The following is a 22335-nucleotide window of genomic DNA, read 5'->3' on the forward strand; positions in this document are numbered from 1 at the left end:
CCAACAAGAGAAAGCTCAATGAGACATAAACACTCCGAGTTTGTACTTACACAAGGCTTGGCTTGCGGGAGCCCCACAAGTGCTTTGGATTATGTTCTCATTAAAGTCAGAGAGGCTGAAGTGGCAAGCTGCCGGAGAGGTCCAGATATAGGCCAATCAGAGTCCCCATGGGCAGGATTCTACCCTGGACAGCAGGAAGTCAGGGGATGGGAAGAGGAGAAACCCTCTTTGGGAAATGGGGAGGGCTTTGAGTTATAGAGCTGAGATGTCACCACCAGGAAGAGAGCCAGCACTCAGGAACCACTGGTCTAGGGAGAGCTGTCACTTCCACTCTGTGGACCAGGAAAGCAGCAGTCCTTATGAATGTCCATTGGCTAATGGCAGGCAGATTAAGGGGCTCTCACTAGGGGAGCAAGGGTGTGACCGAGCTGTTCTGGGAGGGGTGTTTGCTGAAGGCTGGTGTCAGCCAGGCTTCATTTAAATCATCCCAGATTCCTTGCAAAGGCCATAAACAGCGGAGTGATGAAATCGCCTCTGGAGCCAGAACAGGGAGGAGGTCCTGTTATGAGCGCGGGCCAAGAAGCACCACTAAGGAGTGGGGGAGAAATGAGGGGCATGGACAGGAAGGAAGGGGAATCTGTCCGAGAGACTCGATAGATAGATCTGGACAGCCCCCAGAGTGCAGTGTTCTAAAGCGCTCCTGGACTAGCCGCCCTAGCTAGCTGCTGAGGGAACAGAATGGCCCCAAGAATTCTAGTCTACCTAGTCCAAAGCTTTTGGGAAAGAGATCATTACCCTGTAAGCCTGGGCAAAGCAATCCTTGTAAAGTGTTGGCGGGTTGATGGAGGGATCACAGCCCGAGCTGCAAAGCAAGGCTGAAAAGGTCGGTTTCCCTGGGTGCATGTAAAAGGATGTGTTGCACCCCATACACCATACTTCTTGTTCCTATTTTCCTCTCCCCGGCTCTGCCATTCTTCTTTAAAGTGCTTACCAGCAGACACACACACACACACACACACACACACACACACACACACTCATCCATCTATCAAATCCAGAGACTAATTTCTCTAATTTCTTATACCATATCCCTCTCAGTCTACTTGTAGGGATCAAATAGGGCAGTGGGGTAGGGGCGTTTTTTCTGTCTTCAGCCTCCCTCAACTCAGAATTCCTCTGGAGGTGGGACTCTTGAGTCCTGGATCTGGAGAGCCTCGGATGTCTTCAGACAGAGCTGTGGAACCACTAGCAGGAAGCATCGTGAAAAATAGTTGTGGGGTTTCAAGCCAAAGTTGATGCACGCTCCTCTGAACCAGCCTGCTGGCCCTTAGAACTCAAGCCCTGGGCATGAGAGCTGGCCTCTGAGTTCCACAGAGAGGGGATCCACAACCCTGGAGTACATGTAGCAAGGGACTTACTCCAGTATCAGCTGAACTGTGACAGACCTGGGGGCTCAGCAGAGGGGGCTTATGGCAGTGATGGGACCCTGCTCGATTCCTTTCTGGGTGTGCCCACTCAAGGTTGCCTCTGCTTCTCAAGTGCTCTTACCCACTGTCTTGGTTTCTTTTCCTGATGCTGTGACAAACTAGTCTGATGAAAGCAACTTAAGAGGGGGGGGGGTTTCTTTGGGCTCACAGTCAGAGATGCAGCCCAGGATGGTGAGGAAGTCAGGGTGAGCCTGAATCAGCCAGCCACTCCCATCCACAGTCAGGAAGCAGGGAGTAATGAGTGATCGCTGCTCAGATCCCCACTCTCCTTTGCCACAGTATATTCCAGGATCCCAGCTAGGGAATGGTGCCCCTGCTATAGACAGGTCCTCAGGTATTCTAATCAAGAGAATCACACTCTAGACATGCCCCGGAGGCCCATCGCCCGGTGATTACAGATTCTGATAAATTGCCAATGAACCTTAAGCGACAAATCTACTCTGCATCTCAGTTTCCCAGTTGATTACTGAGGTCACAGTGCAGCATTTGGGATGTGAGGTCACAGGGGGCCAAAGGTTTACAAAACCCAAGAGAGTTATTAGTCATTGGCACAACCCTCAAGGTCTGCCTGCCCAGTGAAGTGCCCGTCCCTTTTCCTTTCTATCCTTTGATTTTGTAGATGCAGGAGCAATACTCAGAACTCTGAAGAACTTTAGTATGTCAGCCAGAGAGGGAAGATTTCGGAATCCAGATCTTGGCTTCTCCACTTGTATTGTGTGTGCTGTTAGTAACATTCCTAATGTCTTTGGCTCTCAGTCTCTTTGACCATAAAACTGATACTTTGGGCTGTAAAATTTATAGGATTGTCCTGATGATTGCCTTGAGGCCAGACCCAACACTTCACCACATTTCAAAAATGAAACATGAGGAAAACAAACTAGGCGTGGTTGCTTCCGGCATACTTTGGAGCTTTCGCGTTTAGGTAAGAGGTGATTGGCAAATGTATTAGCAGATGCATAGCTGAAGTTGAAACGAAACAGAAGTCTCCAAGGATTAAGCAAAACAAGCCCCAAAGAAGATGAATTCTTGGAAGAGAAACAAGAGGAGGAGGATGGGGGAAAGGAAAGTGGTGGGGTGGCATTTAAACTAGGAGCTCCAGCCCGAGGGGAAACAATACAGGGTTGATGGGAACATCTGACCTTGAGCCCTACAAGGGGCAGCTGGATCACTGCTCCCACAGCAAAGCTTAGACCCCAGAAGCTGTACCTTCACACGCACTCTGTGTGTGTGTGTGTGTACACGTACACACACATTAGGGGTTGAACCAGGATCTCATATATTGTAAGCAATGGCTCTACCCCTGAGGTACAATTTCCTACAATGTCCCTCCACCACAAGCCTTTCATCCACAATTTTTCAGTGTACAAGATAAACTATGGAGACGATTGGAATTAAACTTGTAAATACATTGGTTTTTTTTTTTTTTTATCATGAGACTCATTGGGGGGGGTGCCAGCAGATTAGTACATGCCATGCAGTTAGAAATACAATTTTTATATCCTTCATTGGTGGAAACTTGTTAATTACCTTATCATTAAAATATCTTTATAGTCCAACCCCGTAAATTCACTTGAAAGCATTGTATAAAGCCCTTTTATGTATTAAAAAGGGAGAATCTTTTTTTCTCAATCATTTGAGCTGTAGCTTCAGATGCCATGGAAATGGTACATATGGCTTTGGGGCTGCAGAGATGGCTCAGCAGTGAAGTGCACTTGCTGCTGTTCCGGAAGATTGGAGTTAATTCCCAACACTCTTGTCAGGTGGCTCACTGCTGGCTACAACTCCAGCTCCAGGGGAATTCCTCTGCCTCCTTCTGGCCTCTATGGGCATGGCACTTACATGCACATACCCCACCTACACAGGCACACACCTATATACACAATTACAAATAAAATATTTTTCATGGCATATATGGCTATTGCTAAGACATGTAAGCAGAACTTTCTCTGGGGAAGCCCACAGTCACACTTGAGTATGCTCTAGTTCTTCCCGAGCGTCTCTCTTTTGATAGCCAGCTCTAACCCTTATTAAAAATCTCATCTTAGTCAACTCTAACTCTTCATTGAAACAAGCCCATAGAAATGCTAGTTATGGCATGTCTGTGCACACACATACACAACCTGCAGACTAAATGAATAAAATAATCTACATTTAAAGATTTAAATAAACAAAGTTATTTATTTAAAAGGGAGGGCCAAAGATGCCTCTTCTAAGTAATTTAGGTTTCCTCCTTGGCTTTTATCCCCATTTCCCAGGGCAAAGCCCAAGTTGGCCCCACGACTTGCTCCGCCTCTTTATTAAAGCCTCTTCCTCATCCCTGTTTTCCTGGGAGAAGATGGGAGGGGAAGGGAAAGAGAACAGTTTTCTTAATAGTGAGACACACCATTTAGGTCTTATTTGGGAATCGCCTGGCCCTGGCCCCTTTCTCCTCCATGCTCCACTTGGCGCCTTGGTGGGTCTCCAGTGAAGTACATACAGGAAGCAGAATGCACTGCCCACCTCTTGATTCCTGCCTCCTTCTTTCTAGCTCGGCTGGACACAGTCTTAGAGTCCATGCAGGGCCAGTTACAGACTGTGCCTGCAGTAGGGAATTTCTGCTTCTATTCCATGTGCTGAACCTATTGACACATTCAATAGGTTTATATATTATATATCTTTGTATTATATATCTAACACACACATATTATATAATATCTTTGTTCCAACCGCAGGTGTCTGAGCAAGGTGCAGACTAGGAGGGCCTGTGTGTCTTCTATAACTGTGGGGAAGAGCACATCTCTACCAAAATGGGGGGATACCTCAGAAACTTGACCGTCTACGTCTTACCTTTGCCCCGTTTCTCAGCTTCCATCAGGTCACCTGGGGCTCAGGCAAACTGGACCTAGGGACTGGGTAGTCACGGGATGTGAGCTAGAGAGGGAAGGGAGTGGCTTGGGGTTAAGGCAGAGTCTGACCCAACCGGTTCCGTTGCAGTGAGATCGGCTGGCAGTGACAGGGATGTACTGTGTGTTACTGAAGAGGACCTGGCTGGGGAGGACGAGGACATGGCATCCTTCCCATGCACCCAAGAAGGTAAGTACTCATGGACCCCCTGTCTGCTCTGGGAGCTGAGAGTTCCCTGCCGTCGTCTCTAGACTGGTGAGCGGTGTGTCCGGATGCGTGGCTTCAGAATTCCTGTGCTCATCATTTTCCTACTGTCCATCAGGGAGTGAAGGGTAGATCTGTGCAGCCCGGGACTGTGCGGTGTGGAAGAAATCAGCATTCGGCTTAAGTGTCATATGCTCCAGGGCTCAACCCGAGTCCTTCCAGGAACCCCTACCATTTCCCCTAGCCAGACACTCTGTACCCAAGGTCTGTCTTCTGTTTTGCTGCTCACGCTGGTTGGACTAGGACCGTCAGTGGCACTTTGTATAGATTGTGCCGCACTCGGTGGCTTTTGGTATAGAGTACACCTTGTGTCTTTTCCTTGACTGCACATTGTACTTTCCCAGGGATGCCCCAGGCCTGCCCTCAGAATCCTTCATTTCTTCCAGTGTGCCATGTGGACCAGATGCTAGGGTGTTCATCACAGACAGTGGTCATCATTTGCAGCTAAACTGAACTCACCTTGGGGCCATCCCACATTCTCTGTGGGTACTGGTCACCTCCCAGAGTTCCCAAGAACACCTGCCTCCTGTGCAGCAACCCGACTGGTGAACTTTAACTCCATGTTTGGTTTCCAAGAAAACCACAGCTCCTTTGAAAACTGGTGACCAGCTTCTGGCATGCCTAGGGCTGAGGGAATCCCCAGGAGTGGGACTTTAAATCTTAACACTGAAACTCTCTGTAAAGTATCATGGTTTGCCCCTACTGAGGATTTTTCATGGAGAATTTCAGTGCTGTAACTTGGAAAGTCATGGGTAAATTGGGTTGTGTTGAACACACAATAGAGCATTGCATTGGGCAGAGGAGTGGGCAGGGGCGGGGGGAGGAGCGCAGGCTGCTGGGGTTGTGGATCATTGGTAGGACCAGTGTAGGGAGAAAGGCGTCCTTCCCACTTCATAGGCTGAATGAAGATACAACCAAGAAAGAAAGACTGGTAAGGAGGGGATGGGGTAGCTTTTGTCTCCTCTATTCCAGAAAGTTTTAGAAATTCAGTAGGAGCAAATAAGAGATAAAAATGGAAGACTCCCATTAGGAGCCTGGCTTGAAAAGTGACAAGACAGGCCAGAAAAGGGACACAGAACTGAGCATTTTACTCCAAGCCACTGCCCTCTGCTTATCCTCTGCAGGCTCGCCAGGACCCCGCTGCAGCCGGTGTCAGAAGAACCTGTCTTTGCACACGTCGGTGAGGATTCTGTACCTCTTCCTGGCTCTGCTTCTGGTGGCTGTGGCTGTGCTGGCCTCTCTGGGTGAGTTCAGAGTTCCTTGACCCTGCAGGGGAGTGGCTGATCAGGGTTCTACAACAAAAACTACCCCTGTGGAGACAAGCGCCCCACCTCTGTTGCTTGTAACCCAGACAAGCATCTTCCTGACTTGGACCTCATTGTAGCTAATACACGAACAGGGATTAAACTTGCTTCTAATCTCTCGGTAAGGGTTCGATGTAGGACTTTGAGTAGAAGAAAATAACCAGACGAGTTGGACGGGTCTGTGTTGGAATCATGTCGGAATTTTCAGAATATTGCTGTCTCCTCCTGTTCCCAGGGTGATAGAGTGAATCCATAACTTTGGCTCCCTGGGTAAATCTGTTGTACATCCCTGGGTTGTGACCAGTGGATCAAGCAACTTCTATGACCATTTATGGTCTCTCTGTGTGCTGTTTAAGGTAAGATTGGGCACCACCTGCATCAAGATTACCCTCAGTATTCATTAAAATATTAATTCCTGGCTCTCACTAAGACCTGCAAAATCAGAGTCCTGCAGGTGAGGCCAGGAGACCTGAGTGTTGGTGCTTCTCATACACAGTGCAGTCAGTGTGACCGCGGTGCTATGGCAGGCCAGGTTCAGGGAGATTCTGCTTTTGAGATTCTAAGAGTTTAAGATCAATTGTCTAGAATCAGTTTGACCACATCACACTGAAATCTGTTCTAACTGGCTTGATACTAGTGACAAGACTGGGAATAGAGATAAGCAATGGAGGCCTGAGTGACCTTTACCCAAGGTACTGACCTTGAAAGTGAACATCCTCCTAGGAAGGCACTTGGTCTTGTTCCTGGGTGAGGGTAGTCAAGAACCAACCCTGGCTTTATTACTTGCATTTCTGACACAAAGCAGCTTCAGGGAGGGAGGGTTCATTCTGGCTTATCATTTGAGAGCAGTTCCTCATGGTGGCTAAGGCACCGCAGCAGGAGGAGATGACCTTATCAGGCAGAAGGCAGAGAACAGAAGGAAGGTAGGGCCCAGCTATAAAAATCCCGAGGCCCACTCCGAGTGACCCACTACCTCCAGTGAGGCTCCACCTCTGAAAGGTGCCTTCTAAGACAGCACCCCCAGCCGGGGACGGAGGGTTCAAAACCATGAGCCTGTAGTGCACATTCACACTGAAACCATAACAAGATGAGAAGGCAGAAAAAATAAGAACAATGCCTCAACAAATTAATATACATTTACAAAATGAGAAATGTGTGGGGAATCGGGAGAATACAGGGAATGAACCCCTGGATGACGGCCCAGTAGACATTAGGAAGTGTTAGAGTCAAAATAACAATTACCAAGTCTCTATTTTTTCCCTATATATCTATATATGGGCTCTTAATTGAGAGAAGGCTCAAATGAAATAACTATTGTCGACTGTAAAGCACTACCCCAACCCAACAGTGTGTGAGATTGTCCCTAGGAGCTCTCAAACTTGTCATTGTTACTAATTAATTCACTCTCTTGACAGATCTGAGGTATACAAGGTATACACTAGAGCAAGCCCAGAAATTCTAAATCACTTGTAAGCACAAAGGTTTAGAGGCGCTAAGAACTTTAGAAGTCACTGCCTCCAAGTTGTTATTTCGTAGATGACTCTGTTCATTCTGGAAAGGTTCATTGATCTGCCCAAAGTCACCCAACAGACTTTATGTCGATCTGAGTCTAGAAGCTAAGCCACTTTGGGTGATATTAATTCGATTCAGCCTGACATGGCCATCAGTCCAACCAGTCCCTCCCACCGCCACCGGGGCCATCCAGGACTAGCCTGGGTACCCTGCTTCTGCTGAGCCATGCTGTAATCCCCCTCGGCACAGCAGCTTCTGTAGGGACCGGGTTGAGCTGAACTGTAAGGTAGCATAGGCTGCTCTAGAGGAAACCTTGTACCAAGGATCTGTACAAATCAAAGGGTTATAGTACACACATTTATCCCAAGGGAAGAATAATGTCCTCACAGCTATCATAGATAAGGGTTATTTCTAAGATGGATCATTGGTCATATCTACACAGCAGATTTTGCTTATAAGCTGAGGAGAGGAGTGTCCTCAGTGAGAGAGGATATTTATAGCCCTGATGTGCTCCTAAATAGAGCATGGTGAGGACCCCAAAGGTCATGACTTCAAAGTGACTTTTGAACCTCAATAGAAAAATGTTCCCAAAAGACCAACCTATGTGTCAAAACACAGAGAATGGATAAAGAAAAGATGATTTATATACACAATGGAATTTCTTCTCTTTTGTTGTTCTGGGGGTTGTTTGTTTGTTTGGCTTGGTTTTTCAAGGTAGATTTCTCTGCTTAGTCCTGGCTGTCCTGAACACACTCTGGAGACCAGGCTGGGCTGGAACTTGAGAGACCTCTGCCTTTCATTTAATCTCCAGTGCTGGGATTAAAGGTGTATGCCATCACCACCCAGCTACAGAGGAATCTTTTCAACCATGAAGAAGAAGATGGCATTTGCTGGGACATGTATGAAGACAAATACTATATTTTCCCTGTAACTTGTAGTTCCTAGATTGTATGGAGAGATACAAAGTCTCATGTGTACATATGACATGAAAGGAGAGGTAAAAGTGTCCAGGGGAACAAACAGGACCAAGTGCAGGGGGAGGAAGGAGAAGGCTGGGATGGAAGGTCAGGGCTGGATATGCACTGTGTTCTTGTATGGAAATATCTGTGTGTAACCCATAGTCACGGTGCCATTGACAGTGAACACCCACACTCAAAATTTTTAAAAAGAAAAAAAAAACATTTTAAAGCTTTTTGAAAAGAAAAACACAAACTCCGAATGGAAAGATGGCAGGAAAAAGAAAAATGCCCGTGGTGCCATATCTGTAAGAATCAGATAAGAGAAAGTAGACGGGATGGTCAGAGTCACATAGTTTTGCATTTTCTTTTCTTTTTTTAATTAATTAATTAATTAATACAGTACTCTGCCTGTAGGCCAGAAGAGGGCACCAGATCTCATTACAGATGGTTGTGAGCCACCATGTGGTTGCTGGGAATTGAACTCAGGACCTCTGGAAGAGCAGTCAGTGCTCTTAACCACTGAGCCATCTCTCCAGCCCCCCTGCATTTTATTTTCTAAAGCGTGTATCTGTGTGACTGTCGAGGGTGTACCCAGGGACACATCACTAGAAGAAATAGACACTTGAAGCTACTGATGGCAGTGACTGCTCTCTGAGTGATGATGGAACTAAGAATAATTTTATCAGTATATGTTTGTGAAGTTTTTCTATCCTGTCTTATGAGGAGGTCTTGTTTCTAAAACCTGGGCTAGTAGGTGAATTAATGCTCTTGTACCGGGATGTGTGCTGAACTCGGGCAGTAAGAAGCACTTTGGTTTGGTCATGTGGAAGCCTTTCTCCTGGGAGAAGCATAAAAGGTTTCAGTGGCAGACTGATAAAAATGATCTCACCAATGATGGCTCTTTCTGGACCACGACCCAGCCTGGCGTCTCTTCTGTGTCCCCAGTTTTCAGGAAGGTGGACTCTCTCGCAGAAGACATCTCCTTGGCCCAGTCCATCTATAATAAGAAGCTTGTGTCGATGCAAGAAAATCTTCAAGGACTGGGTAAGATTCTAGTGTCCACCCTAGGCTATCGAAAGATGGATAGGTGCAGCCTAATCTCTCAGACCAACCACTGATCCCTGCTTCCCTTTCTGAATGAGCACCATCCATCCAAGGAGGGCTGGGCTGCTGGGATGCAACAAGGACTGGGGAAAGAGTTTCTATATGGGCTATTGATCTAGCCATGGACCACAGGCAGACAAGAAAAGCAAGCACGGTCCATTCTTAAAACACCGTCGTGCATCTCAAATGATTTGTAAGACCTCGCAAAGCCTCCTGATATATGAGCCCCTTCCAAGTCTACTGCCTTAAGCCAGAGCCCAGTTCATAATGCTCTCTATCCTGTTCTCCAGTCAGAAGGAGCCATAACAGATGTGGGTTCAAAGGTCACCTATGTTGCAAATAGGAAGTGCTGCCCCGACACCTAGTAATAGAGTTCTATTTGGTAAGCTACTTTTCTGTCTTATTCCTCAGGAGTCCCAAGGAAAACAACTCACCAGGGCCACTTACCTACAAATACAGTATGAGATATCAACCAAGACAGTACATATTAAAATAAGTGCAGGAATTTTTGAGTGGAGTGCATTTTGGAGGTTCTTGGTCACCTCAGAACAGTCTGATCTTGAGAATGCAGTGATACTATGGGCAAAAAGCTATCAAAAATCCCACCCTTCAGACTGCAGAGTTAAGATGAAATTCCCTAGGGGTTTCTGAGAGGGATTTTCATAGCAGGAAAGGAAGCAGGGTCTGGAAACCACTTGCCAGTTCGCTGTACCTGTGTTTCAAGAAGTACTTTTAGGGGTAGGGAGACAATTCACCCACACAAGCATTATGACCTGAGCTTAATCCCAAGAATCCATGTGGAAAAGGTGGATACGGTAGCACACACTTGTGATCCTAGTGCTACGGTGACAGAAAGAGGTGGATCCTTGGCATTTGCTTGCCAGTCAGTCTTGCCTGATTGACAAGCTCGAGGCCAGCCAAAAGATCTGTCTTAAAAATCAAAATAGAAGGGACATGAGGAACAACACCCAAGGTGGTCCTCCAACTTCCACACATATGCGTGTGTGCCTGCATGTATATAAACATGAACATGTACACATACGCATGCGCGCGCGCACACACACACACACAGAGACTCACAAAGCACCTTTGTCCCATTTAACTGAAAATGTCCCCTTTTCTCCTGAAGACCCAAAAGCCCTGAACAATTGCTCCTTTTGCCGTGAGGCTGAGCAGCTGGGGCAGGAGATCAGGAAGCTCCAAGAGGAGCTGGAGGGGCTTCAGAAGATGCTGCTGGCCCAGGAGGTCCAGCTGGACCAGACCTCCAAGGCCCATGAGCTGCTCTCCACCACAAGCAGTCAAATCTCCCAGGAGATGGGCAGTTGTTCCTTCTCCATCCACCAGGTAAATCAGTCCCTGGGACTCTTCCTGGCACAGGTGAGGGGCTGGCAGGCCACCACAGCAGGCATGGACACCACCCTGAAAGACCTCACCCAGGAGTGCTATGATGTCAGGGCTGCTGTCCACCAGATCAACTTCACAGTGGGCCAGACAGCTGAGTGGATCCATGGGATCCAGCGGAAGACAGACGAGGAGACCCTGACCCTACAGAAGATGGTCACAGACTGGCAGAACTACACCAGGCTCTTTGGGGGTCTGCGCAGCACTTCCGCCAAGACTGGAGAAATGATTAAGACCATTCAGGCTACCTTGGGGGCGTCCTCGCAGCGCATCAGCCAGAATTCTGAGAGCATGCATGACCTGGTGTTGCAGGTCATGGGCCTTCAGCTACAGCTGGACAACATCTCCTCCTTTTTGGATGATCATGAGGAGAACATGCATGATCTCCAATACCACACCCGATATGCCCAGAACCGCACAGTGGAGAGATTCGAGTCTCTTGAAGGACGCATGGCTTCTCACGAGATCGAAATTGGCACCATCTTCACCAATATCAATGCCACCGACAACCACGTGCACAGCATGCTCAAGTACCTGGATGACGTGCGGCTGTCCTGCACACTGGGCTTCCATACCCATGCTGAGGAACTCTACTACCTAAATAAGTCCGTCTCCCTCATGCTGGGCACCACAGACCTGCTCAGGGAGCGCTTTGGTCTGCTCAGTGCGCGGCTGGACTTCAATGTCCGAAACCTCTCCATGATCATGGAGGAGATGAAGGCCGTGGACACACAGCATGGAGAAATCCTTCGGAATGTCACCATCCTGCGAGGTAAGAGGAGGGGCGGTCCGGGTTTCCCAGGGACTCATGGTTTTTCCTATATACAGGAGCACATGGCTATATGGAAATCTCCGATAGTGTGTACATAGATAAAAGATGCTAGATAGAAGATGGTAGACAGAGAGGGTGCTGGATAGGGAAACAGATCACCAAAGCCATGCTGTGACCCATTCCCAAGGCAGCAGACAACTTTAAGAAATGTCTTTGAGGGGCTCAGTGGTTAAGCACACAAGCTGCTCTTAGAGAGGACCTGGACGATGTGCAGTTCCCAGGGCCCGCATAAGGAAAGTGACAGATACTTGTCACTCTAAGTTCAGGGGATCTGAAGCCTTCTTCTGGATTCCACGGGCACAGGTATACACATGGTGGCACACACGCGTACACAAGTAAAAACAAATCATCTTTTAATGCTTAAAAATTCTGTCTTTGAGAGCCAGGCTTGGTACTGCTGCACACCTATAACCCCAACACTCGGGAGGCCGAGGTGGGAGAATCATCACGGGTTCAAGGCCAGCTTGGACTGACTACACACTAAGTCTCAGAGATATATAGTGAAGAGAGAGAGGGGGAGGGAGGGAGGTTGGTTCTTGTAAACCTCTTGGTGAAGGTGATAGAGTTTCTAACTTCACCTTTCAAAGAAAATTTGGTTAATTCATGGATTTCTTTTAGTCCACTTAGGCAAGTATGCGGACTTTGTCTTTTTGAAACCGTCTATGCTCCCTCTCTCCCCTTTCCGCCCCCTCGCTGATGCTTTTGTCTGCCCGTCCAGCTATGCGCCCCTCAGAGACCCATCACTCTGCATTCTTCTTCTCCTATATGCCCCTAAATTCCCTTATTCCTCAGAATTCTCCAGAAAAAGCAGTAGTAGAATGTAGGTAGATAGATGATAGCTAAGTGATAGATAGACAGACGGACAGAAAGAGAGAGATCATAAGGAATTGGTTTGCGTGATTATGAAGACTGGTGCGTGATTATTGGCAAGCTCAAGATCACCAGGCAGGAAGAAATTTCTTACTTAGAGGAGGGTGAGCTTTATGCTTTACTCTGGCCTTAGCCACACTGGGAAGGATAATCTGCTTTGTTCCGTCTGTCAGTCACACTGACCTCAGTCTTGTGAGCAAGCACAGCATTTCCCTCCTTCCTTCCCTCCCGCTTGGCCCAGAGTCACAGGAGCCCTTAAGTGGCCTAACTTCTTTTTTTTAAAAGATTTATTTATTATGTATACAACATTCTGCCTCCATGTATGCCCGCACGCCAGAGGAGGGCGCTAGATCCCAGTACAGATGGTTGTGAGCCACCATGTGGTTGCTGGGGAATTGAACTCGGGACCTCCAGAAGAGCAGCCAGTGCTCTTAACCGCTGAGCCATCTCTCCAGCCCTGGTCTAACTTCTTGTTCAACTGAGTCACCACTGTGTCTTTGCTGAAGGCATTTGTCCTTTCGGATCTTCTAACCCTGGAGAACACAAAGCAGCAACAGTATGCAAACATCTTGCTGGCGAGTCACTGAGCAAAATCGTGAACTGTGCCTTCTCATGATCTCCCAATGGCTCCCAAATCCCGATGAAAAGCGTGTCTTCCAGGCCCTTACAGCATGGGAAGGAAGCCTGGAGTCCACTCTATCCTCTCCCCTTCAGCCTTTGCGTCCTCTACAGTATCCAAGGCAGGCCCTTTGTAATTTGTTTACCAGGGACGCCTTTGGTCTTGGAGCCCACATCATTGATGCTTTGTTCCTTTTTGGCCATCTGGCCCTGAACCTGTGTCAATTTCGACTGATGTCATAGTGTGTCTGTCCTGCCACGAGATCATAGATAGTGGTTTTATTTGTTTGTTGCTAGACTTCATTTTTGCAATGAAGTTAGACACCGAGGACTTCTATGGGAACCAAAACCTTCCCACCCTATTTCACCAAGAGTGTTTTCTAGGGTGCTGTGCTCCAGTGAAGGCAATAGGGGATGGTTCTTACGGTACATATTCTGCCAGTTTGCATGATGCTGAATTCATTCTAAGAACAGAGGAAATTCCAAGTTTCCCGGTGGTGACCCATTTATACATTCTGATTTGTGGAGCTTCAGAATAAGTCTTGGACCATAGTCCCCCACCCCCACCCCCCACACACACATTGCAATTTTGTCTTTACTTTTTTCTTTTCTTTTTTTTTTTTTTTTTGGTTTTTTGAGGCAGGGTTTCTCTGCAGCTTTTTTAGAGCCTGTCCTGGAACTAGCTCTTGTAGACCAGGCTGGCCTCGAACTCACAGAGATCCGCCTGCCTCTGCCTCCCGAGTGCTGGGATTAAAGGCGTGCGCCACCACCGCCCGGCTGCAATTTTGTCTTTAAACTACTCATGACCAACTATGATCTAAAAATACTAAGAAGAAAACTGCATAGTTTGAGAGAGATGTGCCTAACTTTCTCATAGGTGTGTGTATACAGGGAGACAGGTGGTATATATGCGGTCTACTACTATTTGTGATTTCACACATCCATTGGAGCTCTTGGACATACACTCTACAGAAAAGGAGTATTTGGGGGGTGGAAAAGGTAGGTACTGGTGTGACTCTACCTTACAAAGCAGTAGCCTAAAACAAAAGAGTATGGTCAAGCAATGTGTGCAGGTCACGAGAGTTTGAAAATCCTAGAAACTGGAGAAATGGCTTAGTCGGTAAAGGGCTTGCTGCACAGATACAAGGACCTGAATTCAATTTCTAGTATTTACATAAAAGCCAGGAGCATTGCACAGTGACAGCGTACACCTATCATCCCAGCACTGGGGAGATGGAAACAAGATGACTCCTGTCTCAGTAAATGGCCAGTCTACCCAAAACAATGAGCTCCAGGTCCAGCAAGAGACCCTATTTCTAAAATATATGCCGGAGATCAATTGAGAAAGACCTGGAATTGGCCCCTTCTTTATTAGCCAATGCTAATAAAACATATTTGAGCACACAGAGGGGAATTCCACATCACATATGCCCACACATGCATGAACGCACAAGCCATAAACACACACACGCACGTGCATACACACACACACACACACACACACACACACACATACACTCCTGGTGCCCTACTTCAGTTCTTCAAAGATGTGTCCTCTGTCCACTCAGGAAAAGAGATGCTGAGAGCAAATACCACAGACATTTCTACTTAGGTCCTGCTTTAGGGCAAGGGATGGAGAATGGAGGAGACAGAGCCAGTAGTACCCAGAGGAGTTCATTTGCTGCTTCCTTGATCATAGCAGAGTTGTCATTACAAAACCACATCTGAAGCACAGTGGGACATCTGTCTTAGTACATGGGACCCTCAGTTTGACATCTTCATGCTTCTCCTGCCCCGAGCTCATTTTCTCTTTGATATATAGATTGCATATACATTGCCTGGTGGGGGTAGGAGAGAACATGTTTAATTATTGTTCCGTTTCATGTTTAGAATAAAGCACAGCGCTGTTTCCATGGGAACTGAAAGCTTCCCTCATCATTTCACTGAGAGGGTGCATGTGTGTGGCCCCCACGGTGCAATCTTAAGTGTGTCTGTTGGCCAACATGCCTCCTGATCTTTAAGCCACCGCATGCACAACTTCTCCTATCTGGAAGACTCTTTCCAGGTAAATTGCGCACCCCACCCTAGAGGAAATTAATCCCTCACCCTCAGACAGGCCTTACCCTGAGGCAGTGACACTGGAGCTGGCAGTAAACCACAGTTTGGCCAGTATAGAGCTGATGGAACACAGGTAGGACTCTGGCGGTGCCACAGGCAGTGAAGGAGCTGCAGAGCACCTCCTGAAGGAAAGGTGGCTGGGTTATAATTTGCTCTGGGACTTTAGGCAAATTTGCTTCATCTCTCCAACTGTGCTCTGTCATCTGTAAATGAAGGGGTAGGACCAGCCCCTTCCAGTTCTGATTCCAAGCCTCCATTTACGAAGCAGAAACTCCGTGGTGCCCCCATACTGGTTATGCCTCTCTCCTAGAACCCTATCTCTCCTCGTCTCTAGGATAATTTTTATGTCTGTGTTAGACAATGCCTGTGCTAGACAGTGTCTCTGCTAGGACTACAGGCCTATCCTTTTGGAGTTAGAGGCAAAAAAAAAAAATCACTGCTCTTTAGCTGAGTGATGGTAAAAGCCCATCATCACCTTCGGTTCTGTCTCCCCACCCACTGTGGCCTTACTTTAATTTCTATTGCTTTCACCGAAAGCAACTTAGGGGAGAAGAGGTCGATTCAGCTTTCAATTCCAGATTACAACCCGTCTCTGAGGGGCAGTCAAGGCAGGAACTCAAGCAGCTAGTCACCTCCCATTGGCGGTCAAGAGCAGAGAGAAGTGAATCCATGCAGGCCTACGCTCTCAATTGCTTTCCGCTCTCAGCTAGGTTTCTCCTCTCTTATATTGTTCTTATACCTAGGCAAGGAGCCCTTGCCTAGGTAATGGGGCTGCCCACAAGTCTTTGTGCCTCCGTTCATAAATTAACAACAAAACAATGCCCCCAGATGTGCCCCAAGACCTGACTGATCTTGATGATTCCTTATTGAAACTGTCTTCACAGACAGTTCTAGGTTGTGTCGAGTTGACAGTTAAAACTCACTAACAAACATTGTTAATACCTGTCCTGCCAGTACCACATGGGGTCGTTGTGAGGCTCAGTGACACCAGTAACAGGAACCTAAAAGGGTGTCTTAATGTAAGGCATCCCTGCAAAGTGCAGTGATGACGTAAGCTCCTTTTCCTATGCGCACTGTCGAACAGTCCATGGGCCCTAAAGGTGCTCTGGAAGTGCTTGCTCAATAAATGAATAACTGAGAGTATGAATGGAGGGTAGATGCCGAGTGGGTAAGGAATTGAACACTTGCTCCGGAAGTACCGCCTGCTATATCCTGCTGCAGCCCACGAGGATTCAGGAGTTGGCATGCTTAAAAGGGAATAGCAGAGCTGTCAGGATAGCCTTGTCAGGTTAAGGTGCCTGCTGCCGAATATGGTAACTTGAGTTCAATAGCTAGGTCCTTTGACCTCCAAACACATGCATGCAAACACTACACATGCACAATAAACAAAAAGATAGATAGATAGATAGATAGATAGATAGATAGATAGATAGATAGATAGATGATACACACACACACACACATGCATACATATTGGTTTTTCAAGACAGGGTTTCTCTGTGTAACAACTCTGGCTATACTAGAACTCACTTTGTAGACCAGGCTGGCTTTAAATTCACAGAGATCTGCCTGCCTCTGCCTCCCAAGTAGTGGGAATAAAGGTGTGTGCCAACACCACCTGGAAAATAATTTTCTTTTAAAGAAGGGAAAAACAGTTCTGTTTGGGCACGGGGGCTGTGTATTCAAGTGACAGTGAGGAGGGACCAGGAGCTGTGAGCCCCATTTTTGCCTGCCCAGCCTTGGAAATCTGCTGAGAGCTTTCTTTGGTGCCCCAGCTGCACTCTTCCATTGGGTTTTCAGCCTCTCTATAACACAGAATGGTCACTCTCCGCAGTGATCTCAGAGGAGAAGCAGCAGAGATTGCCAGGCTGGCGCCAGAGAGAGCCTTCTCCCGGGATCTCGGTCCTTAGCGTCACTCCAGAACACCCGGGAAGATGCTTTGCATCGGTTCTCCTACTCTAGGCTGGCAGTGTAGGCTGGTACATGATGCCAGCCCACCCTCAGCAGACATATGACTCCATCAGCATTGTCCAGATGCTCTTTTGATGACCACAGCTAGGACTGAAAATATGTGACTGAGGTCAATGGAGTCCTCAGAACAGAGGGAGGGGGTAAACCCAGCCACCTAACATGCCAGTGCCAGAGCTGGCATTCCAACCTGGGTGTCAGGATTCAATACGGGGCATCTTCTATTGGGCTAGACACTCAAGGAACCATCTCTTCCGTTTTTCAGTTCCTTCTGTCTTAGTGAGCTGACCATGCAAGCCTCCCACCTGTGGCTCACTCCACCATGGATGGGCAGGGTGATTTCTTGAGATACTAGATTCTTCTGGCCACTCCCATTTCTTTCATCTTCCCTAATCCCGAGTATGGACCACAGAACCACCACCCACTCTGCTTACCTCAGACATGCAGTCAGATGTGGCTGGTTCCTAATGGGCCCAAGAGCCTAATTACAGCCTGTGGCTTCCTGAATAATGACGGGCCTCCCTAGGGCTCCTTACCTCAGCCACAATGCAGGTGTTTGCTTTGTGGCTGCTCAGAGCAGTTCTGTGCTCTCCTCTCCTTTGCCCTGTGCTCTGCCGACACCAGTCCCATCACTACTGACAGGTCATTGGAGCCTTGGGTTCAGCCTTGAGTCATCTTCCTTCCCATGGTGCTAACTGCTGGCTGTTGCCTTTGTCCCGGGATAGACGGGCTCCCCTGCCTCACAATTCTTATGATTCATCTGAGCATCTATGAAAGGAACCTTTCCAAGCTCCCATCCACATGTTTTGTTTTGTTTTCATGGAAGTTCCAAGGATGGGCTCCAGAACCTTGTACACACTAAGCAAGTGCTCTTTCTTGAGACAAGCTCTTACTATCTAGCTAGCCAGACTCCATGTAGCCCGGGATAGCACTGAACTCCCACTCCTCCTGTCTTTGCTCAGATGGTAGCTGTACACCACCATGCTTGACTCTCCTTACTCTTTACGGAGCCCTTCAGAGAAGGATTCTAGAGCCCCCCTCCCTCTTCAGGTGGCTCCAGACTGGATGAAAGAGGCCCAGAAATCCCTTTTGGGGGGTGCTGAGGGCAGAAGTGGTAGCTGTGGGGGGAAGCCTGGAAAAGAGGCCATTGCTTGCTCTCCCTGCCCCTTGCTGCTGCAGACTCATCCGGGTTCCTGGAGACGGAACAGCAGTGGTGGCCACGAGAGCGTGCATAGAGAAAGAGGTGGACTTTCTCTTCTGGATTATCCTTGCATTCATGCTTGGTACAGAGGAATGGGAGCTGTGACTAAGGCTGAGGCTGCTGCCCAATTGTCCACCCCATGCATGATGAGCACACAGTCCTTCCTTGGGGAAAGACAACTTGGATCAGCCCTAGAAAGATGCCCAGGGAATGAGCAGCGGTGCAGGGGGGCGGGCAACCTTTCGTCTCTGTGCTTTCTCCTTTGCTACTTACAGGGAGACCCTAGATACCCTCACAGTGGCTGCTGGGCTCCTCTGGGTCAAGGAGGAGAGCCCCTTTCCAAGAGAGAGTGGCACTGGACAAAATGGGCCCCAGTGCGAAGGTGAGGTATATCAGATGGCCTGGGGGCAGGGTAGAGCACACTCATTATAATGAGATCCTCAGACTGGACGCAGGGTGCAGACATTTCCACCCGAAGTCAAAAAGAGTGAAGAACAAGGGGACTTGGGGAAGTCTCTGAGGCAGTCCGTTCCCATGACAGGAGGAGGATGAGTCCAAAGGAACTTCCAAGAAGGAGCAGGGACAGAGGCAGGGCACAAATGCCCACGAAGTAATAGGGCTGAGGTCGGGACAAGGCACTGTAGAGCCATGGGGCGCTTGACATTCAGTTGTGCAAGGTTATATTAAGAACAGCTGACGCTGTATGTGTTGAATTAACTCAGTCGTACGTACGGATGGTACTTAGTACTGCTCTCCGTCGATCTCTTGAGTTTTGGAATGGGGAAGGGTTGCCCAGCATTGCTCCATCTGCCATACAGCCTCACAGGGCCTCTCCACTGCTGAATGGCCCTCTGCCTCTCCAAATCTCAGCTGGCCCAGATGCCAGGAGCAGAATAAGGACAGGCACTGTGATTCTGCCAGTTCCCAGACAGACCTGCCAGGCCGGGGGAGGTGGGCATCGGCTTGGGTCTGTGCTGCACTGGTAACTGTGCAATGAGGGACTCTCTGGGAATCAAAGGGTAGATCCTGTCTCCCGGTTTGTCTAATGCCAGACTGCTACCATCACCCACCAGCTGTCCTCAGCCCCCAACCACCCTGCTGGCATGCCGCGTGAGCTGAGGTGGAACAGCGCCCCATGGCAGAGCTGACTGAAGGTTTTTATTGGCTCTAGTGGGGCTGACTGTCCAGGCTCTGGTTTCCAGTTTAGGTCATAATAGATATTCACTGACCTGGCTCCCCATAGAAACACTTTGAGAAGGAGATGCAGGGAACAGGAGAGGGCGGGAAGCAAGGGGCAGCGGGTCACATCAGCCGGGATGAAGGTGATCCAGGACCATGGAGTAAGATTCTGGCAACTTAGAGAGCTCTCAGCTCTCAACACACAGCATCCTTTCCCTCAATGATCCCACTGAGGTCTAGTCTTCATTCAAGAAGCCCTTCTAATTATACACACACACACACACACACACACACAGAGAGAGAGAGAGGGGGTGGGGCACACGTCCTTGTGAATTCATTTGTGTGTATAGATGTGGACCTCAGGTTTTATTCCTTAGGAGACATTTTCCTTGTTTTTTGTTTTGTTTTGTTTTGGGTTTTTTTTTGTTTGTTTTTTGTTTTTTGTTTTTTGAGACAGGGCCTCTCGTTAGCCTGGAGTTTGACAATTAGGCTAGTCAACAAACTCAAGGGATCCACCTGTTCCCCCACCCCCAGCCCTCAGGGCTAGGCACAGGCCACCATACCCAGCCTTTTTTTACAAGCTCTGGGAATTGAACTCAGAACCTCAAAACAGCAAGCATTTGACCAACGGGACCAACCGGCAGCCTAGCAATGGGTTTTCAGTTACTCTCCAGATTCCAGGTGCAGGAGCCCGGCTAGATCCCACCTAGCTCACACGAAGGGACAGGGGTGCCAGCTGAGCTCTCACGGAGAGCTGAGTCAGGCTCTGGGGCTCACAGTTTCCATCACCCCGGCCCCTCACCCACCAGGTCTGCACCCAGCCTAGCCTCCACGAGAGCTGGCGCTCTTTTCTCCACAACCGTCCTCACTTGAGGCCATAGTCTGTCACCGGTGGCCTTAAGGCACTCCGCATGCCCTGGCGGAGTGGCAGCTACTCTCTGCCACGTATCCTCAGGGTTGATAGAGATCTGAGAAGTGGTGGCACTCAGACTTACACAGACAGGTAGGGTGATGGGAAGCCACTCAACTCCTGGCATGGCCGCCATGCTGAAAGTTATGTCTCTTTCCCGCCATCAAGCCCATAATAAAGGCCCGGAGATTTAAACACGGCCACTTCTCACAAATTCTGAGCTTCCTGACTACATGCCAGGCTCTATGCTCAGCGCTAACATGGAAGAAATGACTCTTATCTTTCTGAGGCTGGTTTATGGGAGTCCAGGGGATACACCTCCAGTGCTGGCTTTGGCTGCACTGAATTCTCTGTGTAGATTAAAGACTTGAAGCAGCAGCCTTGGGGGCTCCTAGGAGAGGTGGGAGTGGGCAGAGTGGAGAGGTTGCCCTTTCTGTGGGATGCTTCATCTTACTTACTTTCCTTACTTTTTCCTCTGAGTCTGGATTCCACACCCTTAATCCCAGAGGCCCAAGAGGTCACAGGATAGGTAGGGCAGGGAGTGAAAATAGCAGTCAAAATCCACAGGAGGCATAGAAGGTCAGGCTGCCCTGGGGCAGGATGAGAGAGCATCCTGGATTACTATGCCTCCTACCTCCCACCTCCCACCTATGCGCGTGCGTGCGTGCGTGCGTGCGTGCGTGCGTGTGTGTGTGTGTGTGTGTGTGTGTGTGTGTGTGTGTGTGTGCTGGCTGTGTGTGAAGCTGCCAAAGAGCCTAGATGCCAGGAACTGGGAAGTTAACAATCCACCAGGCCCAGTGACACATGATGCATAGAACCTGCTGGTCCAACCCCGACTCCGGCAACAGTAAAGCAATCACCTAAAAGCCCAGCAGTGGCAGCCCTGAGCCAAGCTCCTGTCTGAATCTCAGCTGTCCCTGTGCCCACTCCGCTTATGGAAAGCCTCATGAGTGACATGTCTCTTCTTCTATCCAAACTCTAGGTGTCCCCGGCCCTCCAGGACCAAGAGGACTCAAAGGAGATGCAGGCACAAAAGGACCTCTTGGTAGCAGAGGACCTAAAGGGGATTCTGGCAGCCTGGGGCCCCCAGGACCACAGGGTCCTCAGGGGCAGCCTGGAGAGCCAGGACCTGTGGGAGAAAGAGGGCCAACTGGCCCCCGCGGCTTTCAAGGATTCAAAGGCGCAAAGGGTAGCTACGGCACTGGAGGGCCAAGGGGGCAGCCAGGCCCCAAAGGAGATGTGGGGCCCCCAGGGCCAGACGGGCCCCCAGGGTCTCCAGGACCCTCAGGGCCTCAGGGAAAACCAGGGATTTCAGGAAAGACGGGCTCACCAGGCCAACGGGGGGCCACAGGGCCTAAGGGTGAACCAGGCATCCAGGGTCCCCCTGGATTACCTGGGCCTCCAGGCCCTCCAGGGAACCAGAGCCCCTACTGAAGAAGGTCTTTGGGCCTGATGCTGCAATGCAGGTTGGGGTCAGAGAAAGCAGCCAGAAGGGCCTACTGTCTACAGACAATTATTGTTCTTTGGTCCTGATATGAGGGTATCTCTTAGAACTGACTTATAGCCTTAAGCTCCCTGATAATGACTGTACCATAGGGAAACAGCTCACTGCCCTACCCCATTTCTCTGCTGGCCAGTGGGGGAGGGCGCCTACTAGGTTTCCATGGCTGGTTAGAAGGAGAGGGAAGAAGGCACACACCCCTGTGACAGCCTCCTGGGGAGGTG

At 48.9% G+C, this 22335-nt stretch overlaps 1 protein-coding gene across 1 annotated transcript; it reads left to right on the forward strand.

Moving 5' to 3' along the window:
• Nucleotides 1-1724: 1724 nt before the first annotated feature.
• Scara3 (scavenger receptor class A member 3) lies at nucleotides 1725-22044 on the forward strand. The gene is made up of 6 exons (XM_042054077.1): nucleotides 1725-1821; nucleotides 4434-4559; nucleotides 5759-5878; nucleotides 9355-9453; nucleotides 10643-11686; nucleotides 21593-22044. Exons 1-6 carry the CDS (start codon nucleotides 1725-1727, stop codon nucleotides 22042-22044), a joined length of 1938 nt encoding a protein of 645 aa, XP_041910011.1.
• The last annotated feature ends 291 nt before the right edge of the window (nucleotides 22045-22335 follow it).

The sequence above is a fragment of the Arvicola amphibius genome, chromosome 13 (assembly GCF_903992535.2).
Source record: "Arvicola amphibius chromosome 13, mArvAmp1.2, whole genome shotgun sequence".
Taxonomy (NCBI): domain Eukaryota; kingdom Metazoa; phylum Chordata; class Mammalia; order Rodentia; family Cricetidae; genus Arvicola; species Arvicola amphibius.

Coding starts and splice junctions, on each gene's coding strand:
- Scara3 (XM_042054077.1), top strand. CDS start 1,725: ATGAGTGATCGCTGCTCAGATCCCCACTCTCCTTTGCCACAGTATATT. Junction 4,560..5,758: donor CTTCCCATGCACCCAAGAAG/GTAAGTACTCAT, acceptor TATCCTCTGCAG/GCTCGCCAGGACCCCGCTGC. Junction 11,687..21,592: donor GAATGTCACCATCCTGCGAG/GTAAGAGGAGGG, acceptor TCCAAACTCTAG/GTGTCCCCGGCCCTCCAGGA.